A 14204-nucleotide genomic window follows, 5' to 3' on the forward strand; every position below is an offset into this window, starting at 1 on the left:
AAGTTTTTTTGTGTCTATTTGTTAATGAGTGATTTGTGGACACATTAGTGTTTTTTTGGATTTGTGGAGTAAAAGTTGTAGTTTATATTTTGACGTAAAAAGATAAAAAGTGGCATGTTGTTACTTCGCTTTCAGAGTTTCTATTATGACATATCTTCAATTAAAATATGGGCAAATATTCATTAGCATGTATATAAGTCATAGAATAATTTTACCTTTCAGATTAATCTCTGTTACTGGGATTCTGCGTGGTCGGTCATTGGTTATTCAATTATTTAACTAAATGTCAAAATAAACATTTTAATACAATAGCTGATTTATTTTTTTACATTAATGCCACTTAAACAATATATAAATATTAATAAGAACTATATCAAAAGTAAATGATAAATTCTGTAAAAGTTTATCCAGTAGGGATCATCTTACCCCTAATTTAATATTTGTCATTTTGTGCTATAAAAGATTAGCAAATGTTTCTAGTTATTTCCTATAAAAACACATTGGCCGACGCATCATCATCATCCAGCACATGCTAAACTTATATTTAAATATGTTACAGTTTAAAAGTAAATCCACATTGTTCTTAAGAGAGGCATCTTCCTAATACATTATATTCATATATGTATAACACTCGGCTTTCTGACTTTATATTCCTACATCACCAATTACCACAGACTAACTTGTAATTGTCACTATTAAAGTTTTCCCTTCACAGACATTAAAGTTCATCAAAGATTCTAAAAAGAGACTTTGGACAATATTGAGAGTATCATGAGACTTTAATCATTTAATAAATACAATTACAATGCTACATTTAAAATAAAAGAAAATCAATGGCATATACAATATGGATGTATGACACTCAAAACTGCTAAAATAAAAACAATATTTTACTCAAATTATTGAAGTCTTTGAAAACACAAAAGCAGAATTATTATCTGATGCAGATTATCTCAACATGGCCAAATATTGGCTGATTAATTGGTCTGATCAATATTGATCTATCATTGTAAAATAACAAGTATATGAGTTTTAGTTCAAATAAAGGCATTTTTAGTTAAAGGTGCTCTAAGTGATGTCACACGTTTTTTAGGCTGAAACATGTTTTGTCACATATAGCAAACATCTCCTCACTATCCGCTCGCTGCCTCTCCCCTGAACACACTGTAGAAAACACGATCTCTGTAGACAGCCCAGGCTCCACAAACGGCAAGAAAAACAAACTGGCCCAGCCTGGACCACGAAACATAACAAACAGTGTTCCAGCCAATAACCGACAAGAATGATTTGGGGGGTTAGTGCACGTGCACATGAAGGGGGGTGTGGGGAGTGGAGGAGAGAGAAGCATGAAGAGGAAAGTTAGCTAGAGGAGAGATGTCCTAGACACAGAGCCGGCTCTCCCTATAAGCGAACTAAGCGGCTGCTTAGGGCCCCGCCGCCACTAGGGGGCCCCCTAACTACAGATGGTACTCGCCGGTGTCGCCGCATTTTAACAGTCAACCAACCGTGTAAAATCGTTGTCTTCCCTGGACTTGGAAATTTGACCGCAAAAATTAAACGAGTCTATCCAACGGGTGCAGAAAAAAGGAGAGAAAAAAATCACATTATAGTAGAGCTACTACTCTAACGAAATCCAAATTTTAAGCAGTTTTTACTGTAGAATTCTTTTTGTATTAATTTTTGAACTTGGCACATTACACAATGCACAAAGAGCGGCCTATTGCGTTTTCTGTACAATTCGCGGCGCTGTTTCTTGGCAGAGGGTGCGTTAAAGTGGACATTATCCCATTAAAGTAGAGGTAGCCTACTCAAACGAAATCCACATTTTAAGCAGTTTTTACTGTAGAATTATTTTTGTATGAACTACATGTAACGTGCAACAATGACTGTAAAATGTAAAAAGTGTTACCTAGAGCTTTTATTAGATTTATGTATATATTTTATTACTAAACATTTTATATACACATTTGGCTAATGATTGTTCGCTGAAGTAGTGTTTTTGTAGTTGGAATATATAAAAAATAAATACCAACTCAAACTAAAATCTTTTGCAGAATTTTTTATCTCTTTGATAGATCAATATAGAAGAATATGTTTAAATCACTTTAGAAGGAAGCAAAGAAATTACTGGTCCAACTTCTCCCTCTTTTTAAAGTATGGAACAGGGAAAAGAAGTTCAAAGATAGAGACTCCAGCATCACCTGTAGTAGGCCTATGCAACAACTTTATTGAAGATTTTTAATACTAAAGGTTTTAAGCTGTCTAGTGGACAAAAAACAGTTAGTGCTGTTTTAAAATTTACAAAGCATTCAGACAGTAATAAAGTAGATGTAGAAATTTGGCAAATCTGTAATCTTTACTTTTACTGTTTCAGTGAGTGTACTTTAATAAGCAGTAAAATAATTGTGGGCAATCATGTTAAAAGAGGTACAGATGAAATGTGTAAGGGTTAGATTGTATACAGTTGCTGGTTTGCGGTGGCAATACTCCATTATTCACTGCAAGGCAGGGCCCCAAAATTATCCTGCTTAGGGCCCCCAGATTTACAGAGCCGGCCCTGCCTAGACAACGACAACGACTAACGTTAGAATTATATTCTCTTGAATTTTGATATGGCCGACACACGACCAAAGAGACGACGTTCCGATGAACAAATAGCAAAGAAGAGGGAAAAGGAGAAGGAACGCGTGGAAGGGAGGGGGAGGGGACGGGTTGAGGAGGAGGGAGGGTCGAGCTAGCCTACGTTTTGTTTGACAATACTTCGAACGTCAACAAGAAGTGACGTCACCCAACATCGCTTAGAGCAGCTGTAAACTGAACATTATCACTTGCATGATCTTTACATGACAAATGAAACAAAACTCTCTGCTTTCAGTTAGTTTCACCCTGAACATTTACTGTCATTATTGTTGGTTCTGCAGAAGCACCTCTTTCATATTTCATCTGGAATCCAGAAGGGTTGTTGCGTTTGAACCTCTTTACGCAAAAGATTGCCATCATGATGATGAAGGAACAGCCTACAACAGCACCAGTGATGATAAGGGCTGTAGATCCATGACCTGTTTTATATGATAAATTATAAAATTAAGAATATTCAGTAATCTCTTTAGATGCATTCAAATGCTGTCAGAACACTGTTACTGTCACAGACTTCACAATATATTTCTGCTGCTGTTAGATTTTGTACACATATCTAAATGTACTCTATACAGAAACATAAAATTCAAACAACTATATAGCATCTTTCTGTGTTGTGTAAGTAATCTGAAATCATACTCCGTAAAAATAATTATAATAGAAAGTAATATCTTTCTTACCAGGATCTTCAGTGTCAGGTTTACTAGGCTCTGTGAACAGATTTGAAACCAATGTTAATAGATGGAAAATAAATGCAGTTGCAAACATTTATTGAATTATAAACATCAGCACAGCGTACACTGCAGGAATCTGAAAGTTTACATCAGTTTAATACATCAATAGAAATCTAATTTGTTACTTTACACATCAAAAGTAAAGTTGAAGTGTGTCGCTTGATTATATACAGTAATGCGTATAACAAAAACAGCAGCAAGTTGTTTTATAGCTATATAATGACTATTTAACAGCTTCTTGTATTCTGTTACTAACCAATTTGTATTCAATAATAAATAATTATAATACAGTGTAATATATTTCTTACCAGGATCTTCAGTGTCAGATTCTAGTTTACTGGTCTCTGTTAACAGATTTTAAACCACTGTTAGTAGATTGAAAATAAATGTACAGTTGCAAACATTTATTGAATTATAAACAACAGTATTACTGTACCCGTTATGTTCACAGTGAATTCTGTTCTTTTATTTCCACAATTTGTTTGCACAAAGAATCTGAACGGTCCAGTCATTACTGTAGTTGGACTGAAGCTGCATGTGAAGCTGTTTCTCTGTTCACAGGAGTCCCAAGGAGACTCTTCTCTACAGATTGTGGAGTCAGTATGGTTCTCAGAGTTTTGAAACTTATAGTATGTAATGCAGCATTCAGACTTCTTCAGAGAGACGCTGCAGTTGAGAGTTACTTCTTCACCCACAGTTCCAGTCACATTCTCACATCTTACACTGAAGTCATCTGAAAAAAAGTTTAAATCAGTTTAATACATCAACAGAAAACGTCTCGGGTTACTGGATGTAACCCTGGTTCCCCGAGAGAGGGGAACGAGACGCTGCGTCATATCAACGCTACGGGGAATGCCTTCGGCATGCGTTATCTGAAGTCACTATACAACTATTCCAATCTGGATTGGTGTGCGTCATCGTGCGTCATGACGTTGCATGTGACGGTGACCCGGACGCTATATAAGGGTCACAGGAACAAGGAAATGACAGCTTCGAAAAAGGTTCAAAGCAGCTGTTCTCAGGGCGCCCCGAAGGTGGGGAGAGGGGACGCAGCGTCTCGTTCCCCTCTCTCGGGGAACCAGGGTTACATCCAGTAACCCGAGACGTTCCCCTTCGTTACGGGGAACTCCCGCTGCGTCATATCAACGCTACGGGGAACGAGTACCAGCTAGCCCCCACCGAGAACAGGCGCCCCTGGTGTGAAACATCTGGCACACTCAAGAGCACTAAAGCAAGGGAGAGTGAAAGATCCAACTGTGCTAAGAATTTTATTCTTTCTTGTTTGGTGTACAAAGGGAAGGTTGCATCAACAACCTCGATATTAAGGTCCAAGTATATAGGCCTGATTAATGACAGGCAGAACACTTAACTCCTAACACCTTTTTAGTGGATCATCTCTGGAAGCCTAAGAGGCTCTCTTGCTTACACCGCACATGCAACGAAGGATGAAGAGCCTGAGGAATTTTTAGAATAGCCTCCGGTACCTTGGTTACCGGGGAGAAATATCTCAAAGAAAGCTAACAAACTCCCATTTAATACCCTATATAGATATACTCTGCGGAGCCGAATAAAGGCTCTAAGCAATTTAATATGATAGCCTGCAGAGACAGGGTTCATCCAGATTTTGACGCAGCATACAGAGGCAGAAAGCACTCTGAAGGTGAGGATCATTGCTAAGGACAGGGGAGAATTTATAGAACCCACTATACTAAGAATTTTATTCTTGTCTTTTTTGGTGTAAGAAAAAGGCTGAGTTAACAGCCTCAGAAGTGAGGTCCAATATATACATATGCCTAAAAAGGCAGGACACTGACTCCAAGGCACCATTAGTGGATAACCCTAAAAGCCTAGAAGGCTCTCCTGTCACACTTATAGCAACGAAGGATGAAGAGCCAGAGGAAATCATAAGATAGCCTCCGGTACCCTTATTGGTGACCGGGGAAATTTCCTACTAGAAAGCTAACAGATTTCCAAAATATGTAGATTTTCTTTTAATCTAACATATATACACGTATCCCGCAGAACCGACAGGGGCTTTTCTTTCCACAGACCTGTCAGCCTGCAAGGATAACAGGATTCATCCTAGAAGGCTACAGGGAAATATGGAGGTCATGGGACGACCCGGGTGGACCACCCTGAGAGCATACGGAGGCCGTAGGCGCCATAGCGGCTCTGAGCGTGGACGAGAGGTCCCGATTAGAGTATAGAAGAATCCCAGTACTGAAGCCATAGGGCAGTAAAAGGCTGGGTCCAGCTAACTCAATTAAAACTTCCTGAGCCGGGGAGTTCTGGAGGTAGCTGATCTGATGACCTCGGCCACCAGATCACCCTATTCGAGAAGGCCAGTGTGGTTTTTCGAGAATAAGATCTACTCAAAATCCTCTGACCCTCTCCAGAACTCCAGGGAGTAGAGCGACCGGGGGAAAAGGCGTACAGACGTTGCCTCGGCCACGTCTGTACCATGGCCTCCAGACCCAACGGGGCTGGATGCGAGAGAGAGAACCAGAGCGGGCAATGAGAATTCTCATGAGAAGCGAATAAATCTACCTCCGCCTGGCCGAACTTCTCCCATATAAGCTCCACCACCTCGGGGTGGAGCCTCCATTCCCCTGGCCTGGGCCCCTGCCTCGACAGGGTGTCTGCTCCCACATTATCAACCACAGGTATATACATAGCCCTCACAGAGAGAAATTTGTCCTTAGACAAAAATAGAATATGATGGGCCAATTTGCACAGAGGACGAGACCTCAAGCCCCCCTGATGGTTGATATAGAAAACCACCGATATATTATCAGACCCAATAAGGACCTGATGGCCTCTGAGGTCGGGAGGGAAATGCCTGAGGGCAAAGAATACTGCCAGCATCTCCAGGCAACTGATGTGCCATGAGAGGTGATGGTCCTTCCAGACCCCGCGGGTGTACCGGCCCTCCATGACCGCACCCCAGCCCCTGCGGGAAGCATCCGTGGTCAGAATTTTTCTGGGACACGAAGCTCCAAGCACCTGGCCTTGGGACAGGAACCGTATGTCTTTCCATATGACTAGAGAATGAAGGTACCTGGACGTAACTCTAATCATACGGAAGGGGTTGCCCCTTGGGGAAAACCCCCTGGTCCCGAGCCACCACTGTAGGGCCCCATAAGGCCCAAAATTCCTTGAAAATGTTTGACAGTGATGGCCTGGCCTAACCTGATAGCTCTAACTGCAGCCACGATACTTTAAATACGTGGCTGGGTCAAGTGAACTTGCATAGATTGCGAGTCCCACTCAGCTCCAAGAAATTTTATTCTTTGAAGAGGAGACAGAGAACTTTTCTTGACATTGAGCCTTAGCCCCAAGCACTGAAGATGACGCAAAACAACATCTCGATGTTGGATTGCTAGCGTCTCTGGTTCTGCCAGAATAAGCCAGTCATCTAATAATTTAGGATGCGGTTCCCCTGAAGTCTCAGTGGAGCAAGGGCAGCATCCATACAGAAAGTGCAAGGGGATAGAGTTAGGCCGAAAGGAAGAACCCTATATTGGTAAGCTTTTCCCCCCAAAAGCGAACCTAAGGAACTTCCTATGATAATGGATGATGAAAATAAGCATCCATGAGATCTATTGTCACAAACCAGTCTTCAGATCTGATTTGCTGAATGATACTGGGTATAGTGAGCATACTGAAACTAAATCTCCTCAAAGATTTATTCAATACTCTAAGATCTACAATAGGATGAAGTCCACCATCCTTTTTCGGAACAATGAAGTAACGGCTGTAGAAACCTGAATCCCTCTCCTGATTAGGGGCAATTTCTATTGCTTTTGCTAAAAGAGATTCAACTTCATTTTCCATCACCTGGCGCTGATGTGAGAAAACCAGTGTGTGAAATACCTCGTTAAAATCGGGTGGTCTTACTTTAAACTGGATTCTATATCCTTTAACTATACCCAGGGTCCATTTAGATATATTCGGAAGGCCTGACCAGGCGTCTAAACAATCTACAAGAGGAATCAATTTCTCTGGGTTAGTCTCAGGTGATATAATGTGCTTATCGGTGGTCTGAAGCAGTTTACTGGCAGGACGTAACCGATGAATAATCTAATAAGGAGATCAGTCCCTCGAGACTGACCTCAGGTTTTGAGATTCGGTGACCTGAAGCGATAGATCGGCAGGAACTAACCGAAAATAATATGAAGTGCCCATAAGGGTCCGCGTTTTTACGCCAGGACCTCATAGTTTTTTTTTTTTGTTTTTTTTTTATGAGAACGTCTCCTCTGACCCCGAGCCCTGTACAGGGGGAAGGGGAGGGGAAGAGGTGACTTCCCAGAATATGAGGAGCTGGTGAATATAAGCCTTCCCTACCAAATTCGAGATAATATTTATATTAGCTCCACTTTAATTTTGGAGGGACGTGTCTGAGTCATCAGAGGTAATACGATATCTGGGAGAAATATTCTTCTACCCCCTGCATCATTAAATTCCCCTTTAATTTTCTTCTTCAATTATTCCACAATCTCAGTACCTCAGTATGGAGATCGTTTGAAAAAGGAAGACTCTGACACAAGGATTTTGACTGGGTTTGCAGGAAGCACTCTTTTTAGACGCTTCCTTCTTATTAAATTACCAAACATTTAATTACATTACAGCCCCAGTCTTTCTCCAGCAACTCCTCATAATGTGGTGAATATTCGTGGTTCAGTGTTGATAGTATCTGACTCCTCAGAATCAGATAAATCAAACACCGGGTCTTTAACACGGTCGGAAGAAGCCGCAGTGACGCGGGCTTCTGAACCGTGCGCGAGACCTGTAAACACTGCTCCACGTGCGAACCCAATGCAAACAGACAACGCGCTGCCTCGACAGACGCGAGCTGATGCACTAGGAACGCAAGCCTATTTTATTCTTTTTAAACAGGCTCAGGCGGGAGCGGAAGAGTAAACTCAGAGTCTACACCCTGCAGACCTGTAATCTACGCGCTGCCTCGGCAAACGCGAGATCCGAGCCACTATAGATTCTGTATTGCAATGCAGATATTAATCTATGCGGTGCCTCGACAAACGCAAGATTAGTCACAGAATCTTTATTGCAGAGTAGCCGTAATCTACGCGCTGCCTCGGCAAACGCGAGATCCGAGCCACTATAGATTCTGTATTGCAATGCAGACATAAACCTACGCGCTGCCTCGGCAAACGCGAGATCCCAGTCACAGAATCCTTTCAGTTTGCACAAAATAGACAGTGCCCTCGAGAACTGTCCGTGCAAGCTCCGCTCACAACCCAACACCACAAAGCAAGTGTGCGCCATCCTTGCTTCTTTAATTTTTCTTAAATCAAGGAGACGCACACTGCCTTCGCCATAGTAGATTTGACAGACAACACCAAATAAGACGTACAGTTTGACATAGAACGCTGCTGAAGAACAGAAGCTGTCATTTCCTTGTTCCTGTGACCCTTATATAGCGTCCGGGTCACCGTCACATGCAACGTCATGACGCACGATGACGCACACCAATCCAGATTGGAATAGTTGTATAGTGACTTCAGATAACGCATGCCGAAGGCATTCCCCGTAGCGTTGATATGACGCAGCGGGAGTTCCCCGTAACGAAGGGGAACTACAAACCCATTTCCAGAAAAGTTGGGACATTTTATTTAATGCAATAAAATAAAGAATCTGTGATTTGTTAATTATCTTTAACCTTTATTTAACTGACAAAAGCAACAAGAAAGGATTTCCAATGTTTTCACTGATCAACTTAATTGTATTTTGTAACTTGTAACACATTTTTGATTTTGATGGCTGCTACACACTCCAAAATAAGTTAGGCCAGAGGCATGTTTACCACTGTGTCACATCACCTTTCCTTTTAATTACACTTTTTAATCATTTGCCATTTTTTAAATCATCAATTGAAGATACTAATTGCAAGTGGAATATTTGCCCAATCTTGTCTGATATAAGATATAAGAACTGCTCAAACTGTCCATGGTCGTCGCTGCCTGATTCTCCTTTTCATGAAGGGTCATACATTGTCAATTAAGAGACAGATCTGGACTGCTGTCAGGCACATCTCTTCTATGGTGCAGTGTCTAGAAACCACTCAGTTCTAGCATGTGCAGAATGCAAAACAAAATGCTAATCCGATATCTGGACATCCGACCTATGTCTCAACACGCATATCTGATTCCCCTCTGAATTCCACACCACCACAAGGCGAGGACGACACGTTTATTCACAAAGATAGCTTTTTAAAGGAACACTCCACCGTTTTTTCATATTAAACTATGTTATTCCCTTATTCATTCCCTAATGAATGAACTAGGCTAAGGTAAGTGCTATCAAAGTGTCGCCGCGCGCCAGAGCGATTGAGTGCACGCACTGAGACGAGAGAGGTATCAACTCGTCTTAGTTAAGGGAATAACAGTCAGTTTAATATGAAAAAATGGTGGAGTGTTCCTTTAATTTTGTTTAATGAGGCAGACGTGCATGTGTTCGCTGAACTTCGCTCGCTCACAGCTTTATATTGAGGTGGGAACTTTATATTTATCTTTGTAAAGAAAAGAAATTCAGAAACATTCAGGAGCTGGTTTTCAACCTCTGCCCGTCCCTTTTCTGAGAAAAAATTAAGTTTATTACAGCATAGCAGTGGCAAGGTATACGAAGCACCTTTAGTTCACTGGCGTCAGAATGAACCCAGAACATCCAAATCTTAAACCTTTTATACAGTTAGTTTATCACTCTTAATGTAAATGAAGTTGCTCTTGTTGTAACAGCTGTGGTCTGTATGTCAAGAAATTAAATTTTAAGTATTTTGCTTCTTTGATATTAGCATCACAAACAGAAATGCAAAAATAGCAACAGGTTCTGCAAACACTCTCCATCTGAGACTCTTCATCTACCATGTGACTCTGGGTCACATACTATAGTCCATGTTATGCATTTACAGCATGATGAAATACCTTAGAGAAAGTAAATTCTTTAGAATGTATTCTCTTACCATCAGCAGCTGTGAAAGTCCAAACCAGAATGAACATCAGCACAACATTACTAACACCCATGGCTGAGCTTCTGCAAAAAACACATGACAAACAGTTAGATCTGAAGTGAACCTGCAATTGTCCTCCAACTAGCTATATGATTTATGATATAGCTGCTGTAAATCATAAATCATCTGTATTCACTTACATTTAATCATTTAGCAGACGCTTTTATCCGAAACCACTTAATCACAAAGATGAAAATTATATCTCTTTTTGACAAACTTGTGTACATTTGTTAGGCTACTTGTTTTAAAATTCACTGAGTCACGTCATACATTCACTGCGTTCACTAGCTGTAACAAAGTCACTACAAAATTAACCCAGATTGAGATGTTTAGAATTTTGATAATTGGGTAATCTATCTCTTTGTTTGTTAAACGGGTATTGTGCTGTATTTGCACATTGTTAAATATGTTTGATAAGATGTTAGCTACCTCTCCCTTGTAGTTTCTACTAAGTGTTTCTTAAATTCTTGGGGGTTCTTAATTGTTGCGAATTTAAGAATTTTTTTCTGTTCAGTTTCCAGTTTGTTCATGATTATTTGTTCTGATGGATTTTACATTTAGGTCTTTGTCTGTTTTGTCTCTTAATGTCAAGGGATTACGTGATGTGGTTAAAAGGAAAGCAATTTTTTTATTTTGTAAGAGAAGTGATGCAGACTTAATATTTCTTCAAGAAACAAACACTGAAGGTGCAGATCTAAAATTTTGGAAGACACAATGGGGAAATACGATTTTTGCCAGTCATGGGAGTAGTCATTCTGACTACTTTTGGTATCTCAGAGACAAAGAACAGTTTGACCAGCCAAGGGGGGTAGAAAACCAGTTGGAAGATATCCCATATCTTTAAGGAAAACTACAGAAACTTGGAAGGAGGGGTCATGATGACAGAGAAAACTGTATAAAATGTCTATGTTTTATTGGGTCACCAGGTTTTCTGTTTCAAGGCTGGGTGGCTGCGGTCTGTGGAAAGAATCCTCAAAGAATAAAACCTTTTCTCTTTATAACAATTTTGCCTCTTGAAAGTTTCTTACACCTTTGATGCTGTTTTTATTAATCTCTGAAAATTGCTCTTACAAGTGGTGTCAGAAGTGTCGGATCTCGTGCGGACTCTTCTTCTCCTGGTCATGAGAACGGATTTGACGGAAGTGCAACCCGGCAACACCAGGCGGCCGTCTCATACCTCGACGGTTTGAGATAGAAACTCAACAGGTTAAGGGAGAGAGAGCCAATACCCGCATTCAGGACCAGTTGAAGAACTCCCACAAAGATCAAAAAGAATCCGTGGCAATTACAGAAAAGAGAAGGCATCTCTGGGTAAGAAACGGCAAAATTGTTTTATTGATGTTAAGTGTAAATTGATAATTGTGAGTGAACGTGAACCATATTGGCTGAATTCAGGGCTGGACTGGTAATCTGGCATACCGGGCAAATGCCCGGTGGGCCGACGTGCTTTTTGGGCCGATACATCTCATACTTTTTTTTTTTTTTTTTTAATGGCCCATAAAACTCGTACATCGGCGGCCCATTCGTTTTGTTTTGTTTAATTGACAGCGCTGGGTTAGTGGCAGTGCCGATGTAATGTATTGGTCAAAAAAAGTAAGCGTTAGTTTTTTTTTCCACTGACAGACCGGCCCATGAAACGCGTAGATCAGCGGCCCATTGGTTGTTTTCTTGATTGACACTGGGCTGGCCCAATCACATCTTTAAACGCCTCCCCCTTTGGGCTTTGAGTGAGCGTGTAGTGTCAAGTGTGTATCTGTCAATAGTCTGAGAGATGGAGAAGAAACGCAAGGAATGCGCAGAGAAATAGCGTGAAAAATAGACACAGGCCCTTCAAGCAGACGCTGTAAAATGTGTCAAAATATATATGTTTTCTGCAGCAGCAGGACCTTCATCAACTCCCGTGGCTGATGAGGAGGATAGTGAGGAGGATCAGGATAGAGATGAGAAAGTGTAGAGTCCGCGGTAAGCAGAACTACTTTCAAAACACTTTGGCTATGAGTGTAGGAACCCATTACCTAGTTACGCATTATTTCCACATCTGCATTGTTGACGATTACAGCAATTTACTAGAAGTTTAATGAGACGCTTTTGTATCCATGTTTTCCGCCAAAATAAAAGCTTGATGCAGTTTCCGTCAAAATAAATGATCATGTGCTTATCTCTTTCAAGATTAGAAATTAGTACAAAACTAATTATTAAAGTTTTCTTTATTTTTCAGTGCATTTGTTTTACAATATATGGCTATTAGGCTACTGTCATGAGATTAATATTATAACTATTATTATGTAGTAGTGTAATATAGACAGACACTGTTACTAAAAGAGGTTTGTTTTTTTCTTTGTTTAGGCCTAATTTGCACACTGAAAATGGGTTGGAGCTTTTAATTTTGAACTCTCAAACTGCACCAGATTGATGAATTTAACATTAAATGCACAAAAGTTAGAGGGACAGAGGTCCACCCACCACAGTTTTACCAAAGATCCTGTGAGAAACACTGGTATTGCTATGCCAATGCAGCTTATAGCTTGTTTTTTGGATGCATCACTGCGGAGTATAGTTCAATTGTATTAATACATGTTTTACTTATTTCATCTGTTAACTCTCACTCGTTCCTACTCACTCATTACATGGCATTAGTGGTTTTAATGAATAGGAGTTGAACATATTCAAGGGCGTGCAAAGATGGGTGGTGTTTATGATCATATGTAGTGGGCCAGTCTGGGCCAAAATGCCAGGGCCGATTTTCTGTCCCAGTCCAGCCCAGGCTGAATTTGTTTTTTGGTACGAGCAGAGAAAGTTTTGAGGAAGAAATTGATCTGACAAAACCAGACCGATCTCTAAAAAAAAACTAGCTCGTAAAGTGGACGGAAGTACCACAGTTGATTAAATAGGTGAACGGAAGAGTCACAGATAATCAAAGAGCATTTTTGCTAAAACCTGGCCGATTTTGGGTGAAAAAGTCGGATCTGTCGAAGACGTTTGACAGAGTAGTAAGACGCGCGTCAAAAGAAAAATCCAAGAGAGGAAATTCAGCCAAAATGGGGTCATCTAACACTAAATTAGACCATTTTTACACACCTATTTTCTGTCAAATGAGAAATAATTATGAGGGAAAACAGAAGGGTTGCTGTACGTGTGTGTGTTAAACATGTGTGCAAGGACTGTGTACAAACAGTGAATTGTTGGATGGTAAAATAGATAAAAGAGAACAGAGTCGATACAGAAGGAACTGGCATGTAGGCAGTGCCGCCGCTCCCACCACGTGCATCACGCGCTGTGCGTAGGGCACCAAGTGCTGAGGGGGCACCAAAAAATAGCCTAATGAAAAAATATATATAATGCCGATATTATTTCATTAGCCTATAGAAATATTATTAGGCACATTTTAGCCATGTATATGTAACAAAAAAGGGGGAACAAGATAATTTAATTGCTCTAGTCTAGAAAGTACCGCCTCCCCCGCGTTGGATGGTCCGTGCCGGTTGTTCGCGCGGGCGCCTTTGCGAAGGACGCGTTCGCGCGGACGAAGTTTGACAGACAGACAGAAGGCAACTTTTTTGGAAATGGCCCCTAAAAGACAGCAGGAGTCAGGATCTGAGAAAAGAAATAACAAGAAACTGCGAGATGATGCCCGTGCATCACTTGCAGGTAAGTCCATGTTTAATAATTCTTAAATACGGGAAATGTGCTGCAGCTAGTCGTAACGCGCCTCGAACTTGCTGACGTTAATGTTAGCAAACTATGTTATTATAACTTATAACTTCGGTGCAAGCTAAATTGAGATTTTACTGTTAAACATTACCTAT

The 14204-nt window shown here is 40.6% G+C and overlaps 2 protein-coding genes and 1 long non-coding RNA gene across 4 annotated transcripts in view; 1 reads left to right on the forward strand and 2 right to left on the reverse strand.

The window, feature by feature from the left end:
• The window catches only part of LOC309485233, a 176122-nt gene that overhangs the window by 89994 nt on the left and 71924 nt on the right, over positions 1 to 14204 (forward strand). The gene's annotated exons all lie outside the window — the stretch shown is intronic.
• The window catches only part of LOC309485214 (uncharacterized protein), a 75059-nt gene that overhangs the window by 18990 nt on the left and 41865 nt on the right, over positions 1 to 14204 (reverse strand). The window lies entirely within an intron of this gene.
• LOC309485216 (uncharacterized protein) overlaps positions 993 to 14204 on the reverse strand; it is a 48772-nt gene continuing 35560 nt past the window's right edge. Inside the window, exons 2-7 of one of the 2 annotated variants that reach the window (XM_082151991.1) lie at positions 10351 to 10421; positions 3808 to 4104; positions 3680 to 3715; positions 3318 to 3347; positions 2562 to 3059; positions 993 to 1379 (exon numbers count right to left, since the gene is read on the reverse strand). In XM_082151991.1, coding sequence (XP_082008117.1) covers positions 2872 to 3059; positions 3318 to 3347; positions 3680 to 3715; positions 3808 to 4104; positions 10351 to 10411 — 612 coding nt within the window. In that variant the 5' untranslated portion in view covers positions 10412 to 10421 and the 3' untranslated portion in view covers positions 993 to 1379; positions 2562 to 2871. The remainder of the gene's footprint in view (positions 1380 to 2561; positions 3060 to 3317; positions 3348 to 3679; positions 3716 to 3807; positions 4105 to 10350; positions 10422 to 14204) is intronic. The other variant, XM_082151992.1, reaches the window with a different exon arrangement.

Source organism: Leuciscus leuciscus, assembly GCF_965113295.1.
Source record: "Leuciscus leuciscus genome assembly, chromosome: 21".
NCBI lineage: Eukaryota > Metazoa > Chordata > Actinopteri > Cypriniformes > Leuciscidae > Leuciscus > Leuciscus leuciscus.